Source organism: Eschrichtius robustus, chromosome 3 (genome assembly GCF_028021215.1).
Source record: "Eschrichtius robustus isolate mEscRob2 chromosome 3, mEscRob2.pri, whole genome shotgun sequence".
NCBI lineage: Eukaryota > Metazoa > Chordata > Mammalia > Artiodactyla > Eschrichtiidae > Eschrichtius > Eschrichtius robustus.
The window spans coordinates 110,047,252-110,072,086 of NC_090826.1; the positions used below are offsets into that span (position 1 = coordinate 110,047,252).

The window sequence follows — 24,835 nt, forward strand, 5'->3', positions numbered from 1 at the left end:
GTCAGATTAAATGCGTCTATAGAGCTGCATGACTACAGGTTAAGTGTGTATGTGTTTCACATGTATGTGGATGTGTGTCTCTGATCAGATTTGTGTAACCACTAAAGTCTATTTTTAAAGTGCACATAAGAAGTTTGAGTTCTAACTCTCTGTCTGTCTGTCTGTCTGTCTGTCTGTGATGCTCTTGGCCTTCGTCATACCCTATCCTTATACCCAAATCCCATAAAAATATTATCCCCAGCCCCTCCCTCACCCCCATCCCGTCCTTACCCTCCACATATCTAGTCTTTTTTAGACCCCAGGGTTCCCAACAATTTCCTTGCTGAGCTGGGAGGAAGGGGGAAGGCAGAAAATCTAAAGATCCAGATTCATGTTATATACAGGTCCTTCTGGGCTCCAGATGCCAGTCTCTGAGCTTGAGGCATCTCCCCAGCCAAAGCCCCCAGGGAAATGCAATGAGGTATTTCAAAGGCCTATTCTTAGCTTCTGAGCCCAGAGTTGAGTTCTGTTTGTCCAGGGTGTCCTGGATCCCCCTGTTGTCCTGAGGACACCTAGGTCCTCCTAGAGGTCCTTGTATCCCACCCCAGGTCTCCCAGAAGCTGAGAGGAGCCAGGACAAAGCTGAGGCTAGAGATGGTGTTCCTCCATCCCCACCCTCTAGCTCTTGGCCCGCTGCCAGGCAGGCTGGTGGGCAGAAAGCCAGTCTCCGCATTTGCTCACCCCCCCCCCCCAAAACAGGCAGAGACCACCCTCCAGGGCGCACAGGAAAGGAAAAGGCCAAGGGGAAGGTGAGCCACCAGGCTCTAGGGAAGGGAACGGAGTCCCTCTTCCAGGTCACTTGGACAGCCCCTCAGGTGACTCGATTTCAGTGCTGAAGAGTTCCTTGTAGAGCGGAGGGAAAGCAGCTTGGACCACGATGGGGTGGAGATGCTGGAAGGTTTGCAGCTTTTCCACATGCTGGCTACACAGGCTCCGAAGCTTCCCCTTGGGTGGCAGCTGGACATGGGTTCATGGGGAAGGAGGGTCAGTACTACAGCTCTGTCCCCAGAGCAGAGAAGTGCCCCCATCCTTCCTGGGCTGGGATAACTCTCCTTGCTTTCTCCCTGCACACTTGGCACTTGTGGAACAGCCAGATCCCATTGGTAGGGGTAGGTCTGTGTTCAGGCAACTGGAGGCTAGCGAGAACTGCTATGGGACAGGTACATGTTTTCTGGCTGAAACCCCCAAATGATGTTCCTGCTACTCCTAAGATGAGCCCTGTTAAAGACTCTCTAACTCACACTTTATGCTTTTATAATAGTGAAATTCTGTCACTCTCTGTTATATAATGTTACGTGCCTCTTTGCCTTTGTTGATACTGTTCCCCTCCCCTGGAATGCCTTTCCAATCCTTCTGTGCTTGGCTAATTCTTACTCACCTTCCGTGTTACCTCCTCTAGGACTATTTCCCTGGGTTAAGGGCCCTTCCTTTGGGTTTCCCTCTGTGCAGCACTGAAATCCCATTTTAGGAAAATGATCCAATTTGTCTGTCTCCCTACCCTAGATTTAAACTCCTTAGGTAGGGTCTCTCTCTCTCCCTTCCCTCCCTCCCTCTGTCTGTATCCTCCGTACCTATCAAGCTGCTTGCACATGGCAAATGCTCAATAACTGTTTGTTTGGACTAAGCAATTTCCAAGCAGGTACCCAACACTGCAGATAGTAAACCAACACTGCCAGCACTCAGCCGGTGGAGGGGAATGAAAAAGGCCCAGAGAGCCATGAGGAGACAGAGGCAGGGAGACCTCACTGGAGAAAGGCTGAGAAAACCATTTATCTTCTGCAGTTTCCTGTATAACCAAGTGAGCCTTAAAAATACCTCTCACCAGCCACCCCCTTTTCCCCAGCTTAGTTGCCTAGGAAAGGGACAGTCAGGGAAGAGCAGGCAGCATGGGATCCCTTGAAATCTCTTGAATTCATCCTCTTTTCATTCCTCCTGCTTTATTTTGCATTTGTCTGGGCTATTGCAATAGCTTCATTCATTCATTCTTTCATTCATTCTTTCATTCATTCTCAAATATTTGTTGAGACCCTTTTGGCTAGGAACTGTGATGGATTGTGGTGATAGATCAGTGAAGAAAATAAAATCTCTACCTTTATTAAATGTATATTTTAGTGAGGGAGCCAGAAAATAAATATATGTTAGAAAACTTCTTTAAAAAACAATAAAGCAGAGTGATGGGTAGAGGGCTTTTTGTATGGGGTGGTCTGGGAAAACCTCTCCAGAATGAAGGGATGCAGCAGGCCATTTGGAAAACTAGGGGAAGAACCTTCCAGGCAGCTGGAACAGCAAAGTCCTGAGAAGCAACCGGGCTTGATGTGTTCAAGGAATAGCAAGGAGGCCAGTGTTGCTGGAACGGGTGACTGAGAGGGCAGTGGAAGGAGATGAGGTGAGAAAAGAAGTCGGGGGTCAGACACATCATGAGGCCAGTCGACCACGACACAGACTCTAGGTTTGATTTTCAGCATGATGGGCAGCTCTAGGAGCACTGCGAACAGTGCTGTGTGGCTGCCGTAGGACAGACAGGGATGGAGCAGGGGTCCAGTTAAGGAGGCCTCTTTAATGGTCCAAGTGAGAACTGACAGCTAGGGGGTAACAGTGGGAGGTGATGTATTCTGAAGGTGGATCCAACAGAGATTTGCTTTCCAACTGCTCTCTCAGGTTCTCCTCCTCCTAATCTATTCTACCAGACTTGAAGTTTATTTAGGGCAGAGCCTGTCGTTTAAGGCATTTCTGTATTCTCAGCACCTAGCACTCTGCCTGGCACATAGCAAGTGCCCATTGCTTGAACCATTACATAAATGGTTCCTTTACACTGGTTCCAAATTAAATTGCCTAAATAATAGCTCTGATGATATCATTCCTCTAGCCTTTGGTGCTCTCCATTGCCTGGAAATAAAGTCTTAACTCTTTAATATGGCCTTGAAAGTCCTCTCTGATTTGCTCCTTGACCTAATTTTCAAGCTTGTCTTCTGCTACTTCCCTGCCCGCATCAATCTATCCCAGCTCCTGACCTTACACTTTAGTCAAAATGTTCCATGAACTATTCTCCGTATATGCATTATCTTGCCTCCTTATTTTTGTCCATATTTTTCCCTAAGCTTGGAATGCCTGTCCCACCCCCTGAAGGCCCGTTAAAATCTTACATATTTCATGGCCTAGTTTAAATGCCACCTCCTCTAGGAAGCATTTATGACCCACTCCTTTTACCCTCAAGTTATTTTTAATCTCTCTTCCATGCTCTCACATTTCCCCAATATCTCTTACTGTAGTACTATATTAGGGGCACAGGGATACGGTAGAAAAAGCCCTGGGATTAAACCTTACATTTATCACTTATGATCGCATAAAATTGGACAAGTCATTTAAGTTTCCTTATCACTACAGGGAGATTTTAACACCTATCTTACTGACTGAGTTGTCATAAAGATGAGCATATCTGTGAAAGCACTTTGTTAATCGCATTATTATTATATCCCATAACACATTCGCCTCTATGTTAGGGTCATTGGTACACGAGTCTCTTCTTCACAGCAGATTAAAAACTCTTGGTGGGGGTAAGGACGGCATCTCTGTATCTTTCCATTCCACGGTACAAGCAGGTGCTGGGTAAGCGGTGGCTCTATTAAACTGAATTGTTCCCTGGAGGTCCCTCCCAATTCCAGGCTCCCTAACTTCCCATCTTTACCCACATGGAAGTGACTGATCAGTCCCCTTGCCCCCAAGCTGTTGCAAGCTCTCTCACACAACTTAGCACTCAAGCACTTCCTCCTCTGGACCCTCAGACCATGGCCCTCGCAAGCCGTGATGTCACAGATCTGGCACTGGGCCTGACCTCCTCTGTCCCAGGGACTGCTCCTACCTTTGCCAGGATGCCGTGGCGATGAGTCTTGCAGAGATGATGATGAAAGGCCAGCTCCAGATTGTACTGCAGCTGTTCTACTTTCCTTTTCTCTTGGAGCCCTGGCCGGTCTGAAGGAGGGGATGGGACCATAGCAAGAAAAAGAAAGAGCATGGACGTTAACTTCCCCAAAAGGGTGTGTCATTCTGGACATCTGTGCTGAATATAGATCTTCCTAGCTGAGTGAGAGAGAGTGTAAGTGTGTGTGTGTGTGTGTGTGTGTGTGTGTGTGTGTGTCTTGGTTTGATAATGGTAAGCTATGGGGCCTTGGGCTGGGCTAGCTTTCTACAAGGAAAACTGGAGAGAGATGAAAGGGATAAGACATTCCAATCTCCCAGTTCCAAGCTGCCCTATCCCTGGTATCCTGATATTTCACATAGCTAATTCAAAGCTAGGCACTAAAACTCTGCTGTGGGGAAGAAAAAAAAAAAAAAAATGTTCTCTCTTCTTCCCCGCCACCTGGCAGGGATGGCCCCAGATAGGAAGATGGGCTTTGTGAAGCCACCTAGGTCAGCATCAAGGCCTCTGCAGCAGTCTGTGGCTAACTTCAAGAGACAAACCACCTTTTGCCCTGACTCCATAAAATACCCAGAAGTCATCTTTTAAGTCTTTATTTCCAGTTCAAGGGGAATGTTTAGGTCTCTACTCATTGGCAGAGCCAGAAGACTGATAATCTTGGTCTGCAAACTAGGGTTAGCAGCTCAACCCACTTCCCCAGGTTCTCTGAATCCTTAGCATTCAGCTGGCTCACCCAGCCCACTCCATTCCAGTGGAGCGGACATCCAGAGTCCTGCCATGATGGCATGTTGTCTTTTGTTTTGTTTTGTTTTTCATTTCTGTTTCTGGCTGCGCTACGGGGCTTGTGGGATCTTAGTTCCCCAACCAGGGATTGAACCCATGCCCTCGGCAGTGAAAGCGTGGAATCCTAACTACTGGATGGCCAGGGAATTCCCGATGGCATGTAGTCTTGAAATGAGTTCACACAGAGCAGTGATTCTCAAGCTTGGTGGCACATTACAATCACTTGTGAGAGGCTGTTAAAACTTCTGGTGTTCCGGCAGCACCCCAGATCAATGACCTCAGAGTCGCAGCAATCGTTTTGAAAGCTCCCCAGGTGATTCCAACGTGCGGCCGCAATGGAGTCACTGACAGGGACTCACAAGCAGACTAATTTCTCCCAGGGAAATGGCTCACTTCCTCTCTTCCTCGCGTCTCCCCACTTCTCCAACCCCGCCTGCGCTGCTCTTTTCCCTCTGTCAGGCTCCTCTGTGTCTTTATTTTAACTCATATTTTTACAGCAATATTCAGGGGGGCTCATTCAGCTCTTTAAAGTGACTTGCCAGATTTAACCACAAGCGAAGGTCCAGACTCTTCAGTATCTGTTGCGCCACCCCCCCGCCCCAACTGCCCGAATGTCCTTTACCCAAGCCCAGTGACACTCACTGGCATTGATGAGGACGAGGGCCGTGTAGAGGGCAATCTCGTCCTCGGAAAAATGCAAGGCACTCAGGGAGTGGGAGAAGTCAAAGATGGAGCTGATGAGCTCGCTGCAGCCTGGTGGGGTGGAAACGAAAGAGTGAGCAAGGTGGGTGAGGCCACAGTGCCCGAGGACACCCGCCCCTTGGTGTTTGGAGCAGAGCAGGCAATCTGTCCTGAAAAGAGGGGGCCCTGGGTCTCCAAGCCTCGGATGGGGTTGGCATCCGACTCCTCTCTCTCATTTCCCCCTGCCCCTCACCCAAGGCTCGGAAGAGCTCCATGCCACCGTATTTGCCTTCAAAAAAGACTGTATGGTTGTCGGCATTGTAGGCCCGGCACATCCTGACCAGCACCACTTCCATGGCTCCTGGGGAGTGGGGAGAAAGGCAGGTACACCATCAAACACGGCCAGGAATCTGTCTCTGTCTCCCTCAGTGTCCCAGTTCCCTTAAGTCGCCTCCCTCCACTCAGCCCTGCCCGTTTCCTCATCTGTCCGCACTGCCCCCAGGCCTGCCCCCTCTCCCTGGGCACCTGCTTTGAGTAGCACGATCTGGTCATTCTGGCAGAGCTCCATAAAGCCCGAGAGCCTCTTAGCGAACTCCACCACGTACTGAATGGCCTCGGTGAGGCGGTGGGCACACCGTTCCCACATCTCCCACATTGACTGCAGGGAAGGAGGGGGTCCCACTGTAGCCCTCTTTATGACCCCGGGCCCCCCGCCAAGGCCCTAGGAACCCAGAGAGATAAACTGCAGGGGGTAGATTCTGAACCACCACATTCTCAGCACCCATGTTTTTAGCCTATTCTTAGCACAAATGTGCACTCCAGGTTAATTCCTGTCACTTGGACGCACTTACTGAGTGCCCACCAGCCACTGGTGCAGAGTTAGCTGTTGTGGGGAATTAACAAACGTCTGAGATACAGCTTTGCCCTCAAAGAGTGTGCATCTTGTTGAGGTGACTAAGACATACTCAAGTTCAGTACCAAACAAGTGCTTTTAGCGCAGGAGGTGTTGTCAGAGTGACAGGACGGAGAGAACAAGCTTTGGAGCCCGATGGATCTGAATTTGCTTTCAGATCCACTACTTTGCGACGAGGAGTAAGTCTACAAACTCCTCTGAGCTCAGTTTCTCGGTCCATTAAGAACAGAGATAGATGCCAGCCTCATAGGTTGGTCGTCCTTAGGGTCAAGGATAATTTACGTAAAGCGCTCAGCACAGGTGCCTGGCAGAGAAGGAGCGTTTAACAAATGCTGCTCAGGATTCTGACTCTTGTCGTTGTTGACGGAGGAGGAAGGAGCTTAGGCCGAGGTCTGTTCGCCAAGGTCGGCGTGATGGGGGAGGTAGGATGAAGGCCGCGTAAAATGACCATAGGCAGGAGCTAAGGAGAAGCTCTCATCCAACTGCTAGGGTGCATACTTAACAGCGGTACCCACTGTGTCTTTCTGGGATACCCTGCCTCGCCCCAGCCCACTTGCGTGTGCAGGTGGCTGTCTCTGGACCCCCCAGTGGTGGTGGGAGGTCCTCCCTTCCCCGCGCGGTCCCCTGGCCTCACCTTCCTCTGGTAGCCGGCCACCTCCTCTCGGGAGAAGACGGTGGAGCGCTGTCCGAGCAGGTCCTCCAGCCGCAGCTGACACGTCTCTCGGTAGGACTTACAAACGTTCTGCACCAGATGCTCTGGGGCCGGAGGAGGAGGAGGAAAGCAGGGGCTCGATCTCAGCCAGCTCCTACCCTTCCCGTACAAAGGGCACTCCTCTGCCTGGCCTAGCCCCGCTCTGCCTCCCCCCGAGGCCCCTGTGCACGTCTGGTTTACAGAGGGTGCTGACTAGGGCCCCTTTCTTGGAAGCCCCTCCCTTATCTTCCTCCCCCTCCCTTCTCCCCAGCTACCTCCCCAGGGGCTCACCAATCTCCGTCAGGGAGGCATAAGGAGCCTCTGGGGTGCTGCGGAAACTGGGGCTGAAGTAGCTGTCCGGGCCCCGTCCTGGTTCCCCAAGCCCGGGGTGCCTGGGGTCCTCGAAGTGGAGTCCACACCTGTCAGGGGCCAGCTGGCTGCCTGTGCCATAGCAGTTCTCTCTGCCCCCGGCCTTGCCCCGCTCAGGGCTGTATTCCAGGTGGTACGAGGCCCCGTTGAGCCCGGCCTTGGCCAAGCTGTTGGAGTAGGAGGGCCCGCAGCCTGGGGCTCTCAGGAGACTGGGGGGACAGGCTGAGGCCTCCGGCAGGTCAGGCGAGGAGCCCAGGGGCAGCTGCCCATCTGGGAGCCCCAAGGTGCAGGCGAGGGGGTCTGCTCCTTGGGCTCCTGCAGGAGGGGTCTTGGCCGCTTGTTCCCTCTGCTGCTGTTGCCGCTGTTGCAGTTGTTTCTGCACCTCAGCATGCAGGCTGTCCCTTTGCTTCTTGGACATGCGGCCAAACTTGACAGCTGAAAGAGGTTTGGGGATCAGGAGTTTTTGAGGGGGGAGGACAGGGTACAGGGCAGAGTGAGTAGGCATCTGGATCATCACAGGATTAACTTGCTGCTCCCTGAATAGCTGACTCCCAGCAGAGCTTCTCCAGTCTTGCCTGAGAGCCTCCCTTCAGGGCACTTTTGTTCAAGACCCCTCCCACCTCTCACGCTGGTTTGCTTCGGGGCTCGGGGCTCGGTCCAGCCCAGACATTTCAGTCTCCCGGGCAAACTCTCCTGGCTCGAAACCAGCTTCTACTGGTGGCAGAATGCAAGCAATGAGTCCTGACTGAGGGCCCTGGCCTCGTGATATGGGGCTGGGGGTGGCTGAGTGGGGGGCCTCGAGCTGTATTGGGGTCACCTCGCCTGTCTAGGAGGGTCGGAGGAAGAGGAGAGCCGAGAATGCAGGTCCCCCTGTGGTCAGGCCTGCAGGCTCCCTGGTGACCTAGATACTCACCACAGCCCAACCCAGGCTTCGCGGCTGGTTTCTGAACATCCTCTTCTGCTCTCTCTTTCCTGCCTTTTCATTTGCCCGCCACCCCTCCCAGGTGTGGGGACACAGCCCCTCGTCGCCCCGCCTGCCCCTTTGTAACACTGCGTGTTTCCTTTCACTTTGTTATTTTGGGCGCTGAAAAGTGCTGACAGGCTCCTTCTGGCTCCTCATCACCTCAGGTCTCCCCCAGCCCCGGCCTGGGCTCCTTCTGTGGTGTTGCCGGGGGAGCAGTTTGGGGGCTGCGAGGGGCAGTGGCTGAGGAAGGTGGAGAAAAGCCTCCAGGAACAGCCGGCCTCCCCAGCCTCAGCCTTCTGGGCTGTTCTCAGGCCAACTCTGGTCCCATTCGCAGCCACCTCCCCCTGGCCCAGGCTGGGGATGGGGCACTAGGGAGGGAGACGGAGCTGGAACTGGAGCCATGGGGCAGGAGGGAAAGATGTGGAATGCGGATGGGATCTGGGTCACAGGGGAGTCGGGTGAGGAGACTCCATCCCGAGGAAGGAGAAAATGAAGAGTCTGGGACCTTGGGGAAAGGAGGGTTGTTGTAGCAGAGCCTGAAGCTGGGCACTGTGAAGACCTTTGTTGAGGGTAGCCTGCCCACTGCCATGGTGAACAGTGGAAGAGACAAGGGCCTGCCAGAGGGAGGGACGGAGCTCCCGAAGGGCGTTCTAACCCCTGTCTGGCACAGCAGGTCAGGCTGCCCCTCTGGAGACTGAAGCCCCGTGGGCTGCCCGCTTGGCCTCACCGTCTCGGGACATGCCCAGGGCCAGGCATTTCTGCAGGCGGCAGTGCTGGCATCGGTTTCGGCTGGTGCGGTCGATGGGGCAGTTCTGCTGACGGGTGCAGGAGTAAGCCACATTACACTGCTGGCTCCGGCGGAAGAAACCCTGGGGAAGGCAGGTGGAGACCAGGGCTGCTGATCTGGGCCAGGCCCAGCTCAGTCCCAAGTGCCTGCAGCCCGCAAGCTCTAGCCCCACCTTTTCCAGATCTTACACGACGCCTCAGTTTTCTCTCCTCCATTGTAATCTGTCCTGCAATCACTTCCCTAGTTGAAGACAAGGCCCTCCTGTGCGCCGGGCTCTCCAGGCAAGGTGCCACCCGGGTAGCTCTCTAGCTGTCTCAGGAGACCAGCCCTGCAGGCAGAACAAAGGCCGCCGAGGCCCCTCTCCCCACCTCTGAAGAGACTGTGTATGTGTGTGTACTCACCTTGCACCCCTCACAGGTGATAACCCCGTAATGGATCCCAGATGATTTGTCCCCACAGATTTTGCAAGGGATCACTTCAATTTGTGCTAGAAGAGGGAAAGAGCAGAGGTCAGCCCAGGAGCCTTCGGTGTATCCTACCGCCTGTACCTGGGGGACAGATACAGGGACACGGTGCTTCCCCTGCTTCCCTCCCCCCGCTCCAGCTTGCTGTTTCCCTCTTGCAAGACGGATGAAGGAGTGAATGCCAAATGCCACTCAGCAAAGTGTCTGTGGAGGCTGTTTTAGTTTCCCGGGCTGGCCGGGGGTTGTATCAGTTCTACGGGGGCAGAGAAAGCAGCTGCAGAGGCCACCTGTTCAGCCCTTCAAGATGAAAAGCTCTAGTTGCCTCCCTCTTGCCTGGGGACCTAGGAGTCCTCATGGCTTCACAACACCTGCTTCCCGCCCAGGGGGCTTCCTCTGTGCCGCCCTCCCCCACTGGGGCTCGGCTCACAGGGGCAGAGTGTGGGGCACGGTGGGAAGATGTGGTCCACCAGGCAGGAGGCACCTGGGGGACAGGTAGAGATGCCAGCCATCCTCGGCTGGGCAGTGAAGGCTCAGGGAGGGGCTGTGCAGAGACCACGGGCCGAAGGGGGCAGGGTCCACTGGGTGGGCCCCAGAGAGGGTAAGGAGAAGCCGAGATGGAGCCCAGGAAAGTGGGGTCAACGAGCCAGCTCTGCTGGATGTCTGAGAGCCAGGGAGCGGATCAAACAGGCCTCCTAGGTTCCTGGCCCCAGAGCAGAGGGTGGCTGTGCGAGTCTCCACGTATGAGAGTGTGCATGCTTACGTGTGTACAAGGGCCTCTGCGTCCAACTGTGTGCGCACGAATCACGAAGGTTAACACTGGCTGGGACTACGGACCATCAAATTCAACCTCTTTTTTTCCTTCACAGATGAAGGAATAGGCCAAATGAGATCAGGTGGTTGGCCCAGGTTCATACCGCTAGTTTACCCAGGAACTGGGTCTATATCCCAGTTCCCCATAGCTTTCCATTCGGCTGTTCTGTGTATATGACTCTTGGGGCACACACATCAGTGGGCATGTTGCATGTTTGAAGGAGTGCTCGTGTGTGTGTGTGTGTGTGTGTGTGTGTGTGTGTGTATGTGTACACATGAAAGGTACATGTGGTTCGTGAGCCAATAGGCATGTCTGCTTAAGCCAGTGTGCACATGTGCGTATTTGTTAGTGTTTGTTCACTGGCTGCCAGGACCCCCCTCTCTCCCACTGAGCTCACTATAACCTACCTCCCCGCTCCCTTCACTGTGGTTGGTTACTGGCCCCAGGTTTGCCCCATCCTTGTCAATGCCCACAGCTCTCTGCTGAGTTTCAGGGACCAGGCATTGGCCTCCCCCCAGCCAATCTTTGAAGGCACTGGGCAGAGCTGGTGTCCCTTTTAGGTGTTTTCATCACTCCTAAGGGCATGTGGGTCTCTCCTCTGACATTGCTAACCTGCTGCCTCCCCTCCGAGGGGGCATGCCTGGGGTGGAGCACGTCATAAATTGGTCTAGGACTGTAGCCCCTTCTCATCTCTGATCCCAAGGGTCAGAGGAAGCAGCAGCCTGCCTATAGGGCAAATCCACAGTCCTGTGAACTCTCCTCTGGTCCAGGCCTGGACCCTGGTTGCGTGTAGGACCTGCTGATGTGAGGTGGGGAGGGTGACCATGGCTCCGTGGCACTCCCTGAAATATTGTTTCCGTCATCCTTAAACCATCATCCCCTCAGGCTAGCCTTGAGCTGAGTCAGAGTAAGCAGCTGCCTTCTCACGGGGGACGGGGTGTATAGGTGTCTGAAGTCCCTCCATTAGAGCCCGAGCCTTCTCCTCACCCCCAGCCCCACTAGTCTGCCCAGCACCCACACAATAGGCTGTGATCATCCAGGACAGACAGCAAGGGAGCTTTCAGATTCTTTCCAGTAAATTAAGAGCAGATTGGAATGAATGGAGGGAAGAGAGAACAAGGTGGGGGGATTGGGTGCCCGGAAAAGGGGCAGAGAACGTGGGGGCACGTGCACATCTAGCCACTGGATTCTCTGGGTCTCAGTTCCTTTGCCAGTAAAAGGTAAGCATAGCCTTCACCGCGTGTCCAGGGGGTGATGGGCGGTAGCACAGTTCGTATGTGGTATCACCTGCGGAAAGCGCAGCGCGGCCGCGAGCACCGTGTGTGCTGGCTACCACCAAGCGCAGCAGTGGGCACAGAACCCAGAAGGCATTTGAGGCCCAAGAGAAGTGCTTGTGCCCTGTGGAGTCTGCCCTTGCCTCTCCCCAACACATTTCCTCTCCAACACCGTGGGATCTCTCTCCTCGGTGGCCTTAAGCCCAGAGAGGGCAGAAACCAACATGGGTCACCCAAAAAAGTAAGCGGGAGGGAGACTAGGCCAAGCCGCAGTGGGAACTCGGGCTCCAGCCCAGTCCTCAACCACAGGCCTCCCTGCCTCTTCCCTTCTCCAAGAGCCACATCCGTGTGCGTGTGTGAGCTGACCACACGGGTAACTCAGACACATCTCTCTGCCCCACAGCCTGACTCACTGCTGGTCCTGGCCCTAGGAACCTCACAACAGTGTCACCAAGACCTCGCCCTTCTCATAGGATGATGTGGCCAGCCACAAACCACCTTCACAAATACCCATGTTTGGGGGACACCAGAGTTTAGACCCCAGCCACCAGGCCAGCCACTCCCCCATGCTCCCCAACCATAGTCCGAGACAGAGGTACACAGTGAGGCAGGCACACAGGGAATGAGACAGGCACATAGGATCAGGGGTTTCGGGCTAGAGGGTCAGACCCTCTAGCCTCTGAGCTAGAAAGACCAAGAGTTTGGCGACCAGGAGACAACAGAGACAGACCCAGAGAGAGAGAGAGCCGCAGAAACACAGAAAAACCCACACTCGTGTCCTGGGCCCATGCCCAGCCCCTGGCCCTCTCAGCAGTGTCAGGCCCTCTTATCCTACTCCTCCCTCCTGGCCCTGCCACCTGTCCCCCGGCAATGCCATCTACCCAAAACCTCAAAGAGAAAGTACCGGTGCACATGAGTGTGACTTGTGGAGGAGGGGAGGGGAGAGAACGGGAAGAGGACTGGCAGAGGTGGCGGTGGGGGGAGCCAGAGCTGAAAAACACCTCGGATAGCTCACCTTCAAAACCTCCCCCTCGAGCCCTGTCCCTGAAGCAGCAGGTGGTGGGAACACAAATTGGGGAGGGGAGCTGAGTAATCACAGGATTACTCAAGCTGTTTCCCGGGAGCCTGGCCTGCCAGGAACTTACCATCTAAGGGCCTGACAGTGCCAGGAACTAGAACCAAGCCGAGGTCAGGAACGTCTAGGCCAGCCCCTGCAGCACGGCTCCTGCAGCAGCCCTCACTCTGCCCGCCCTCACTTGCTGCTTCGGGAAGATCTTTGTAGCTCACACTGTAGCTCTCTCCCAGGGCCCACCAAAGGAAACCCTCCAATTCCAAGGAGGGAGAAATGCCCCTGTGCACATGATACCTCCCGAAACCACCTAGTGACTGCGTGACTCTAGACCTCTGAGTCTTAAACAAGATCACCTAGGGAGCTTGTTAAAATGCAGGTCCCTACGCAGCAGGTCTGAGGGGGATCCAGGCTCTCCATCTGAACAAGCTTTTGGTTGGTGCCCAAGCTTGCTGGTCCTCACCCTACCTTTCTGAGTAGCAAGAATTTAGTCCCTCTTCCTGTTTATGCCTCTTTCTGGGGCATGAGGGTGGGGTTGGTGGTCTCTTCCCCAGCTCATTCTTGTATCTTCCCTGCCATCCAGTGTGACCTCTAAAACTTTATTCTGACATGGTACTAGGAAAAGAAAATGAATCTCTTCTGGGCTGCTTCAGGGATTGAAGGATCCCCAGGGAGCTTCCTCTGGGCACCTCCTGTGTGGGGAAATACGGTAGAGACAAAGTAGGCTGTCCCCCCTCCCGCCAGCCTCCTCTAATCTCACCTTTCTCACAGCTGCGAGATTCATTGATAGGGCTCTTTGAATGCATCCAGAGCCTGGCCCTGTGCCACCTTAGGAAGACAGCCCTGGGCCCTGTCCAGGTGCCCTACGCCACAGAGAGGAAGTGGTGGGAGCAAAGGAGGGGCTGCAACCCAGGGGGATCTCTCCCCTCAAACCCCGGAACCACCCCCCAGCTCTGGTAGAGAAAGGATGCAGCCAGAGGAACCCTGGGGTCCTCGTCTTCTCCTGGTGCCCCATCAGTCTAAAGCTAGGCTTTTCCTCTTTTCTCTTTCTCTCTCCTTTTCTCCAATGGACATTGATTAAGGGGGAGTAATAAAGATAGACATAAGCACTGACTGAATTCTTATTCTGTGCCAGGCGTTACATACATTTTTCATTTAATGATCACAGCAATCCTGTGAAGTAGGTACTATTTGTATTGTCCCCATTTTACAAATGAGAAAACTGAGTCCAGGGGAGAGTAAGCGGCTTGACTAAGGTTACACAGCCAGAAGTGGCAGATCTGGCGTGTGAACCCAGGTCTCTGTAACCTGAGAGCCAGTGTCCCCAACTATTGAGCCATATACTCTATAAGGATGAGACACCCAAATGCACTGGGCAGAATGGGATGGGGGACAAGGTTACCGGCTGCAGGGGAAAGTGTGAAGTGAGGGGGTGCGCTAGGAACGGAATTCAGGGAGGACACCCGTGGAACTAAAGCCAAGACTCATGTCTAGTCTAAAGATCCAGAGAGACGTTATTCCCTCTGTCCCACACCTTCTGTGGTGCCAGCCCCCTCCTGCCTTTACCCTTGGCTTCTAAGGCCAAGGAGGCATGGCTCGCCCATCCCACCAGAGCTCCTGACTTGGGGCTACTCGGGAGACCACAGCTCCCTTGGGGTGTGGCCTGGCTTTCACACACCTTGGTAGGTCTCTCTGCAGGAACGAATGAGTGAGTGGGCAAGAGGAATGCATCTCTTTTCTTAGCTTAGGGCCCCCTCACCCCACAGCCAAAACTAGTCCCTCTCCTCCCACGGAGACCACAGCTCCGACCAGGGAACCCCTGTGTACCCCAGCCTGTCACCAGCCTCCCTCCTTTCTCAGCTCTCAGTTCCCGCAGCTTCTGCAAAGCTGGAAACCACGGCGGTGGGCTCCGCCACAAAGAGCAGGAGGGGGAGGGTTGGGTTGGGGGTCAGGAGAGAAGCAGTTGTCCCTGGTGAACGCTCCTCCCTGCCCATGGTGAGAATTTTCTGCTGATACACCCAGATCCCAGGCTGAGAAAGTAGTGAAGCTAAAACTCAGGTGGGCGAGGGAGAGTCTGGGGTTTTGAAAAGCCACGAAAGACAGCCAGCCACCTGAAACCCCCCGCTTGGTGCCCTGCCACCCCCGCAGTCTGGGACAGGAGAAAGGAGGGGAAACAAAAAAACTGAGTGAAAACAACCAGTGGCTGGGGGGAGGGCATGAATCACCAGGAGGAAGCTGTGAGGAGCGGGAGCCCAGATGTCACAATCAGCGGCCTTCCCGGCCCCCGGGCTGCATCTCCTCCCCAGAGTGCCTCTGCTGGTGCAGGAGACCAGTGGACCCAGAAGGACCCTGGCTCTGGCCCCGAGGCCCTGCCCTGTTGCCGTCCCTCCTCCCAGATAGACATCTCCATCCTTTCTGAGCCCAGAGTCCCAGGGAGGGGCAGCACTGCAGCAGCAGGAGGAGTGGAGATTAGATCTCAGAAAGGACTAGTCACTGGGGGACGGGAGGAGACCACAGGGCTGCCTTTCTTGGAGAGCTCTTAGCATGGGAAAGTCCCCGTTCCCTGTTTGAGGCAGTGGCCTGGGGGCAGGGGAGGGGGAGGGAGCCCCTGGGAGGGGCAGCCGCACCAACATCCACATTTCGTTGTGGTGGGACGGGCTGGGATGCTCCCAACATCTAGGGCCTTGGGCTGGGGGTGTTTGGGGGTCCCGTTAGGAATGGGAAGAGAGGAAAAGGCGAAGGTGCAACAGTGATGCAAGGAAGGAGGGGGCCCTTTGTAAAGTTCTCAGATGGCCCTGGGCTCTCAGGCTGAGGTCTGTGGCGCCCGGGGACTTGGACTTCTTTCTGGCCCATGGCTCCTCATTTTCATGACCAGACTTGAGAGAGATCAGGGCACAGCAAAGACAGGCATGCAACCTCGTACCCCTCGTCCTCCCACCTCCCCATCCAGGCCTAATGGTGGGGCCTCATGTCTATTGGCTCCACACCGTCCGCGGCCCAGAGTGAGCTGATGGGGCCACCCTCCCTCTGGCTGGCTGGGGAGTCTTTCTGGCTAACGGACATTTCCTCTCTCCTGACCAGCAGGTTGCCATGGCAGAGAGCCTGTATCATTCTTTCAGAACTTCTATAAATCCCATGCCTCCCACTTCCTGCCTTCCTAGACCCGATCAATACTCAGTGTCTCCCCTCTCCTGCCAGCTTTCTTTCCTCTCTGTCTCTCCCTGCGTCTGTGTGCCTTTCCATCTTTGCATTCCAGTTCTGTCTCAGGCTAGACACCGCAATGTTTTGACTCTCCTGGCATTTCTCCAGTTGTATCTCTATCTGGACATCACTCTCTCCCCATGTGTTTCATAGATCTTCCGTCATTTGAGTTTGGCCTCTGCATCTCTCTTTATTTCTTGATCTATTTCTGCTCCTTGTGTGTCTGGCCCTTGGGTCTTTGGGTGTGTCACAGTCCCAAGACCCCAGTGCTCTGCCCGCCCCAGCTAAGGTCAGAGAACATGGTGATGGCTGGTACTCCCTAGGGGGTCAGGGCAGTCAGATAATCTGGGGCTATGAGATACCCAGGGATGTCCAAGTGAGAAGGACCAGTGGTACCAACCCCCAGATTGGAGGAGACCCCTCTCTTGCCTACTGCCCAGGGGGATATCATGTAGAGCTGACCAAGTGTCTCCCCTGTCCAGTCCCAGGGACTCCTGCCCTCCTGCCACGCTCTGAAGCACATCTGATCTTTGCTTCCCAGGGTGGATTTGCTGATTTGAGACCATTTCTGGGAAGACCGGTTTGCTAACCTTTGCTGCTAATGGGAAGAAGCTAGAAGGGAAACTGAAGCCCCAAGAGGCCCTTCTTCTTGTGGAAGATTTTGGCTCTTCTCCTCACCCCTCCTGACCTGCCCCAGCTCATACACAGGCACTGGAGTCTCTGTCCAGTGAAAGCTCTTTCCTTTCCTTGGCCGCCTCTCTGTGTACCCTCTGGGAGAGCTGAGTTTCCTCCACTACGCTTGGAGGTGCTTAACTCAGAGACCAGCGCTCTCTCCTTGGTCCTGGGCCCTCAGAACTGGGCGCTTCCCCAAAGTTGGTTTTGTTTTAAAATTCAGCTTACTTGTTTTACAGGAGACAAGGGCCCAATGACTTGCCTAAGGCTACAAGGCTAGTCTGTGACAGAGGTGGCACCAGAACCCGGTCTTTAGACTCAGGCCACGGGTCTTTCCAGGATCTAATATGGCCTCTCTTTTGTGGGTTGTGGGAAGACCCCAGGTTGAGGCTGGGGGTACCTCAGGCCTCAGGCCACAGGGGCATGGGACTTCCCTTTTCCTCCTTCGCCCTGTGCTCTGAGAGGTCCTCTGGCTTCCCTTACAAGGGCGAGTTGCCCACCCCTTCTCTGCTAGAAGGCACAGGGACCCCAGACATCTGCCCACCAGCTGTTGGCCCATGGCTCCGGGCCAGGAAACGGGTGAAGCTGAGGGCTTTTTGCTCCCATCTCCGCTGTCTGATCCTACTCATCAAACAGGCATCTGAACCTGGGGTTGGGGGGGTCTCTTTCTCTCTCTCTTTCTCTCTCTCTCTCTCTCTCTCTCTCACACACACACACACACACACACACACACACACACACACACACACACACAGCACCCTGGCTGGATTCCACTTGGTCATCTTGTTCCTGCATTGGGCAGAGAGCGTGATGGCTCAGAGGCCTGGATGCTGGGGTTCTGACCGCCTCTGCCTGCTGACCTGGCTTTACCCTCACTGTCCCACCGCTTCAGGGTACAGCAATTCCTCTGGACTCTTTTCTCACCCTACTCTCAGGCAGTTTGGAGGCACGGAGGGAAACACTGCAATGGGAGCCAGGGGAGTGAGTTCAGGCTGCCTGTTAATTACCAGCCTCCACCTACTACAGCTGTGTGATCTGGGGTGAAGCACTGGGCCTCTCTGGGTCTCAGTCTCCTTTTTGTAAAACAAGGGGCAGGGTACCTCAGATACTCTTGGAGATCCTTTGCAGAGCCCATGACACAGGAGTTCCTCAATAGTCCCTTTACTGTGGCTGCTCTAAGAGAACTGCTCAGGGAGCAAGACTCCCCGACTATTCCACCCATCTCCCCACAGACCTTGGCCTTGACCGGGACACACCCTGCCAGGGAAGAGCACTCAGCTCTGCTCACACTGTTCCCAAGGTGCCCGTCCTTTCCAGAGGGCCCCAGGCTTCCCCTCTCCCGGGTGGCCCATTCACTTACTTCTCATGACTGAGTCGTGGGCTTTGCCGCCTGGGCTCCCTGTCCTTCTCAGCGGGGGTGTTCCAGGGATGGGGCGCAGCTGGCAGTGGGGCTGCGGGCCGCGGCTCTGCACCTAGCTCTCCCCCAATGCTTCTGGGAGGGGGGTTTAAGATCTGCACCCCACAGGTGGCCGAGTGACAACCCCCCCAGCTCCACCCCCCCACCCCTCTGGGGTGTAGCGGGTAGGATGACAGGCGCCCCGTGTGGCCAATCTGGGCCTGGGGCAGAGTGTGAGGGGCGGGGCAGCCAATCGCAGGGGGCGTTGGAAAATTCCAAAACCACAGGCGACAGACACACGCGGTAAAAGCTGTTTCCACCCGCCAGGGTAGTTCTGGCTGGGGAGCCGGAATGGAGCTCACGCGAGCCTGTGGCCAGGTCCCTACTCCCCCTCCCCTCGAGGATCCCAGAGCCTGACCCTCTTTGCCAGGTGACTCCAGGGACAGGGATATTTCTAGAGGTAAGTCACAGAATGTCTGCCTGGGGCCGCCTGCGACCCTGTGGACTGCCGAGAGCCGAGCTCAGTGAGATGCAGTCTGGGAGGCTGCCCCACCACCTACCATGCTTACGCCCTCCCTACAGACACAGTGCATGCCCTGGGCTAGGGAATAAATGATAATAGCAGCAGTAATAATCATCAGACCAATGCCACTATCTGTAGGAGGGGTTAGTCCATCAGAAATTTCCTCAGGAGCAAAACTGCTGAAATTGGAATGCAGATAATGATGATGATGATGATGATGGCTTAGCTATATGTCAGAAATGGTTCTTAATGTTTTATGTGGATTAGCTAATCCTCAAAAAATACTTTATGTGGTAGGTACCATTATACCTATTTCAAAGATGAGGAAAGTGAGACACAGAGGGGTTAGGTATCTTGCCCAAGGTCACACAGCTAGTAAAGTGGTGGAGTCAGGATTCAAAATCAGGCAGTCTGGCCCCAGATTCCACTCGAGGAATGGGAAGTTTTCTCTGGTTCAGGTCTGCTTACGAGGGTCTCCTGGTGTGCAAATCTCTCTGTAGAGTTTCTTGGCCTTGGGGTCCTTCTGTGGAGCCAGTCAACTTCAGAAGCTCTCTGAGCCTCATATCTGCTCCGTGGGGTACCTCAGCCTCGGGGTTCCCTCTTCAGGATCCCTTAGTAATCAGGCCCCCTCTTGGTCTGGGGGTCCCTCTCGGGTTCCTCCCTTCTTGGGGTTGTCTCAGACCCCCTTTGGGGGGCTGTCTCAATTCTGGAGCCCATTTTTCAGAGCCTCTGGGCCTGGAGGAGGTGTTCATCTCTCCTGGATTCTCTGGGCCAAAACTCCTAAGAGGTCTCTGATCTTGCCGGGACTCCAGGGCTCCTCAGCCTGGCACAAGCCTTTCCCCGCTGGCCTTCCTCGGGCTCTCAGGAGCTGGGCAGTGGCTTGGGGGAGGACACTCATCGGTGGGGGTGGGGTGAGGGTGTGGCTGCACGGGGCCAGTGGGTTGCGAAGGGGTAAGGGGGTGTGGTCCTGGCCGAGGTTTCTGCGGTAAGGGGTTAAGGGTAGGAATGGAGTTGAGGCTCTTCCAGTTCCAGATGCTCCGAAAGTCCCCCATCTCCCCCCACCCACATATGGTCCCTGGTCCTCACCTCCCCCACCTCACCCGCGTCACTCCTTGACCCGCTTTCCTCCCAGGGCCCTGCTCAGCATTTCCGTGGGGCCCTGTGGCTAGTGGCAGGCGAGGCACCGATCAGGATTGTGCTGAGCAAAGCAACCCCCCCACCAGAAGGATGTAGCCTCCCGGTGGCCCCCCAGCCCCTGTCTGACCAGCTCAGGGAGGAGGGTGGTGCTTTTGCCCTCTGAGATCTCTCTGCTTGGAACAGGGAGCTCTAGGCAGTTTTGACAGCAGGAGGAGCCGCAGTGAGCTCTCAGGGGGAACTGGTAGGCAATCCAAGGGAGGGCCATAGAGAAATGCAGGTGGCCTTTCCTACCTCAGAGTTGTCCTCATCAATTCAAGGATGCTTAGAAGGCCTTCCTCAGAGTGCCCTCAGGCTGGTAAGGGCATGTGGCTGGGACATGAGCTTTGAGACCAAGGTGCAGTGGGTGCATTTTCTGGGGGAGTAGCCTCTCCCATGAACTAGGAGGATAGATCTGATGTGCTGAGAGTCCCCTAGAGAGGATGTTACTTACTAGTATCCACTGGGAAGTCCTTCCTGAGCTCTAACCCCTTTCTCACACGCTGTAGCCTCAGTCTTTCAGGGCCCCAGGATCCAGAGTGTTCCTATCTGTATGTTTCCTACAGAGATGAAGGCTTTCCTGCTCTCTAGCCCTGCACAGGCTGGCCCCAGGCTTGTTCACACCTTGGGATGTGTTAACCACAGAGATGAACACCAAACCTGGCTCTGCCTCCACAAAGCCTGGTGCAGGCTCCCGGAGTCCCTGAGGCCACCCTGCCTCCCCGTCTCCCCGCTGGCCCAGCGATCTGCCCCACCCCCTTGCGGCTCCTGTGCCTCTGTCCAGCAGCTTCCTCTCCTTCTACCATGGCCCGCTTTCACTGTTCTCTCCTTGTTTCTTTGCGATGTTCCCTCTCACTCTTCAGGCTTCTTTCTTATCTCTTCCGACTGCCCTGATCTTGAGGTTTCTTCACCCCTGCCCCTCCTTTCCCCATCTCCCCATCTCCCCCGTTTTTCTAGGCTCCACCTCCTTTCAGGCCCGGACATCTCTGCCCAGCTGCTCCATCTCTGTGCAAGGCACGCGCCTTTCTTTTACACGGACCTCCCTGGAACCCTTGCTGAATTCTTTGCCATCTCTCCACGCCCCAGCACCAGTTCCTACCCCAATTCTCTACTCACAGGTGTGGGTCTTCTTTGCAGCCAGCAGCTCTGTGAAGAGAAGAGAGGGGGTCAGGGCCAAAGGTTGAGGACCACGGAGGACCGAGAGACACTCCCCAATGCCCAGGCCCTCATCCCCGCCCCATTCCTTCCCACCAGAACCTGTCATCTGAGGAGAAGGTAGGACCACCCTCCACTGCACCCCTCTCTTCACTCTCTGCCCTACAGTCACACGAGGCCTCTTCCGGGTCCTCAGAAGTGCCAGGCTCCTCACTACTCTGGGGCTGCTCCACACTATTCCTTCTGCCTGGAATGCCCTTCCCTTGCCCCTCCTCAATCTAGATAACTTCTCATCCCCCAGGTTCCTGATTATGTCTTTTCCTTGGAGAACTCCTCCTGCCTTTGTGCTTACACACTCACCACGAGCATTTGAGTTCCTGGTACTCACCACATCATCTCACTGCTATAACTGTGAAATCTGTGAAACGGGGCTTTCCTGCTAGACAGTGAGCCCCATGGAGGCAGGGACTGTGTCTGCCTTGTTCATCTTGTGATTCTGTTGTGCCTGCCCCTTAGAGGTGCACAATAAATACTCCGCAGCTGGAGTTCAATCTCTTGGTTTCTTATTTGTGCCTGAGAGCAGCTGGGAATTCCAGAGGTGTGGTGGTTGAGGGTAGGGTAGTGAGGATGTTAGGGGGAAGAGGAAGGGAGAGCTGCAAGCACAGACTCCTGCTATGCCTCCTGCAGGCTCTGGCTCCACTGGCTCACCAGCCTGCAGAGGACAGGATCCCACCCCCCCCCGCCCCGCCTCCACCCTGCTGCTGTGTGTGGCTGGTCCAGGGGGAGGGCAGGCAGTAGGGAGCACAGGCGGGTTGATGCGGGGTGGGCAGGGAGGCCCAGACCTCCAGAGGGGCAGCTGCTGAGGGGAAAGCCTTAGCTGGAGCCTCGTTGGAGTGGGGGGGAGTGTGTCACTCATTCATCCATACGGTTAGCTTTTATTAAACACCTACCAAGGGAGCCCCTGAGAAGAAGCTTCCCCTGCCAGGCCTTGGTGCATTTCTTACATCCACACAGCGGCTCCTCACAGAGCACAGGGCCAGTCTTTCATTTCAGAAAACCCTGCAGGTCTGCCTTATGGCCCCTATAGTTTCCCTAACCTCTGACTCTGCTCTCCTGTAGTTTTCTTCCTTCTACTTGTCCAGTCCTTGACGCCCCCCCCCCCCCCGCTTCCGTTCAAGCCCCCCGCACACACACACGCTGTCCCCCTGCCCAGGACATGCTCCTTGCAAGCAGGCTTCCTCTGCTGGCCTGGGCGGGGGCGGGCGAGGGGACTGGAAGGCCTGGGTTCTGCCGGGGGTGGGGTGGGCGGAGGACTGCCCAGAGAGGGAGTGGCTCCATCCGGCCCCTCCCGCCTCCCCACCCATCCTGCCTGGCTCCACCCAGCTTCCTCCCTGACGTGGCACCGTCTCTTTGGCCTCCAGCCTTGCGCCTCAGAGCAGGCCTGGGGTAGGGGTGGTCCCCGTGCTTGCCCCGGCAGTGGAGTTCTTCCTACACCAGGTGGCCCTGCAGCTTTTCCCCTCAGCGCTCACACCTGACCTAGCACGTGGCCCTGGGATCCTACCGAGAGAGTCTCTGAGTTAGACCATCTGCGGGCCCAAGGACCGCCTGACTCTCCGTCCCCCGCTGCCCCTGGCTGAGTGCCCCACATTTTCTGCAGAAAATGAGGCCCCATCCCCCCAGGCCAGCGGGGAGGAATGTGCTGGGCTGGTGGGCAGGGGCGGTGGAAAGGGTTCTGTTGCTTTCTCCCCGACCCTTTGTCATCCCTACAGGCAGGACGGCTTCCTCCGTTGCTGAATGAACAGAAGAAGGTGGAGTGGTCAGCCTCCCACTGCTGCCTGGGGTCCCAGCCAGATGAGCAGTGCCTGCCTTTTCTCCCAGGGGGCGCTCACACTTGGGACGTGGACCCTTCCTCCCTCCAGCTTCCCTGACTCTGCTCCCCTCTCTTCCCCCATCCCACCCGTCTCTTCCTTCTTCAGCTCTCCCCTTCTTTCCCCTCCCTGTGCTTCCTGTCTCTCTCCCTTCCTATTTCTCCTCCTCTGGCAGGTCCCCAGCCCCCCCCTCCCATTTCTCCTTCAGTCTCTATCGAGACCTGTCCTTTCTCACCGGCCTGCCTTCCCCTGCCGACTCATCTTTCTCTCCTTCTCTCTTTGCTTGCCCCTCCTCCCTCCTCACTTCCCGACCAGTCTCTTGCCATCTCTCCCTCTCCTCTGAACCTCCTGGCAGCCCCTTCCACCTGCCTGCAGGGCCGTAGGGCCTCTTACCCTGCGAGGCTCGGTGGTGTCTCTGTGGGGCCCTGTCCATGGGGCAACTCCCTTGGTGCTGTCCTCGCTGCCCTGGCTGCCCAGGAGGGCAGGGAGCAGGGCCCAGGGGAGGGCAGAGGGAGGAGGGAGGGAGCACCTGGCCCAGCATCAGGCAGGGGAAAGGAGTGGCTGGCAGAGCATCCTGGCATCAGGAGGGGACAAGGGGAGAGATGGGAGGAACAGAGTTTGGAGCCTTGAGGAGAAACAGGTTAGGTGATGGGAAGGGGGCTAGCATTTATCGATCACCTTCTGTGTGCTGGGCCCTTTGCCGGTCACTTTATGGAAATCCGTGATTTTCTCCAATCCTCCCAACATCCACCATGAAGCCAGCATGGCTGCTCCAGATAACTATGTGGTGCTTATAAGCTAAGTGATGCTCAAAGATAGTCATGAGTTGCTCAAGGGCTTGCACAGGACAATGAGTGGCTGAGCTGTGATTTGAACCCAGGTCTCTGTGACTTTAGAATCATGTGCTTTCCACTTGACCAAGACAGGTGACAGGAACAGGGGAGGTGGGGACGGGAGAGATGAAGACGGGATGGCTTATTCGGGGGATGGTGCCTCTTCTACAGGATGAGGTCAGACTCATCTCCATGGTTCTTGGGTTCCTTGAGGCCTCCGCTTGCTTAGCCTCTGCCCTTTGCTGCCCTTCGCTAGAATTCCCTGGCTCCCTGATGCCTCCACATCCTCCTGGTCTGTTGCGGGCGGGGGGCAGGCCTGGAGGAGTGTGCTGAGGCAGAGGAGCAGTGGGACGGGAGAGGAGCCACGCTACAATGCACTAGTTGCGGCAAGGAGACCCTCCCACACTGGGCAGACCCACGCTGAGGAAGGGCTCTGTGGAGGGCTACAGGATACTGCTTCCGCGGGACCCGGATGCCACTAATCTCCTGCACAGCCTCGGCCCAGAGTTTGATTAGCTGGGCCTGGCTCTCCTGCTTACCCAACAGGCCGGCTGGCCAGAGGCCAGGCTGCAGTGGGGAGGCTCCCTGGCACCTCCTCCTGCTCTCACTCCCAGCTGGTAAACAGCAGAGCAGGAGCCAGCCACACCTCAGCCTCGTGACTGCAGCCCACTCCCCCCAGCATGGTGCACGTGGCATTTGGCGTGGAGAGGGCAGGCAGCTGTCCCTTCCCTCACCTGCCCTCCCATCTCACCATCCTCCACTCGTGCCCCACCCTGGAACCTCACGCTCTGCTACCATCAACACCTCCGTTCCTGGGTAGCTCCCAGAGACTCCGGAGGGCTGCAGCTTACGGGACAAAGGTTAGAAGTAGAAAAGGACTTTCCAGCTCCCAGGATGGTTGACAAGGGTGCAGGGAGTGAGGAAGAGTGGAGTGGAAACTTTTGGGGACCTTCCTGTACCGAGAGTCTGGGGGCGTGTGTCTGTTCCTCTGAGACTCTGATTATCCCCGTGTCCTTTTGGTAAATGCATGGCCCACGCGTCTGTGTATACTTCTCTGCACAGAACAGGATGTTGGTCTGTTTTGGGGCTCAGCCCCTTGGGCAAGCTTGGAGTAAGAAGCAAAGCTCTCTAAAGCACCACCCAGGCCAGTGCCCAGCAGACAAGTAGAGCCGGCAAGAGGCAGAGGGGCAGGGTGCAGGGGGTGCTGGGGCAGTGTTGCTCTGCTGTCCCCTTCCCTGCCCACGATTGGCTTTG

General features: G+C 55.7%; 1 protein-coding gene across 1 annotated transcript; it reads right to left on the minus strand.

Annotated features, from left to right (window-relative positions):
• Nucleotides 1-709: 709 nt before the first annotated feature.
• Nucleotides 710-23,194, minus strand: RORC (RAR related orphan receptor C). Its single transcript, XM_068538198.1, has 11 exons — nt 23,142-23,194; nt 20,842-20,871; nt 9,544-9,629; nt 9,083-9,224; nt 7,314-7,826; nt 6,966-7,087; nt 5,944-6,076; nt 5,672-5,779; nt 5,380-5,490; nt 3,898-4,007; nt 710-995 (listed from the first exon to the last, which is right to left on the minus strand). Exons 1-11 carry the CDS (start codon nt 23,179-23,181, stop codon nt 834-836), a joined length of 1,557 nt encoding a protein of 518 aa, XP_068394299.1. The 5' UTR covers nt 23,182-23,194; the 3' UTR covers nt 710-833.
• Nucleotides 23,195-24,835: the final 1,641 nt, after the last annotated feature.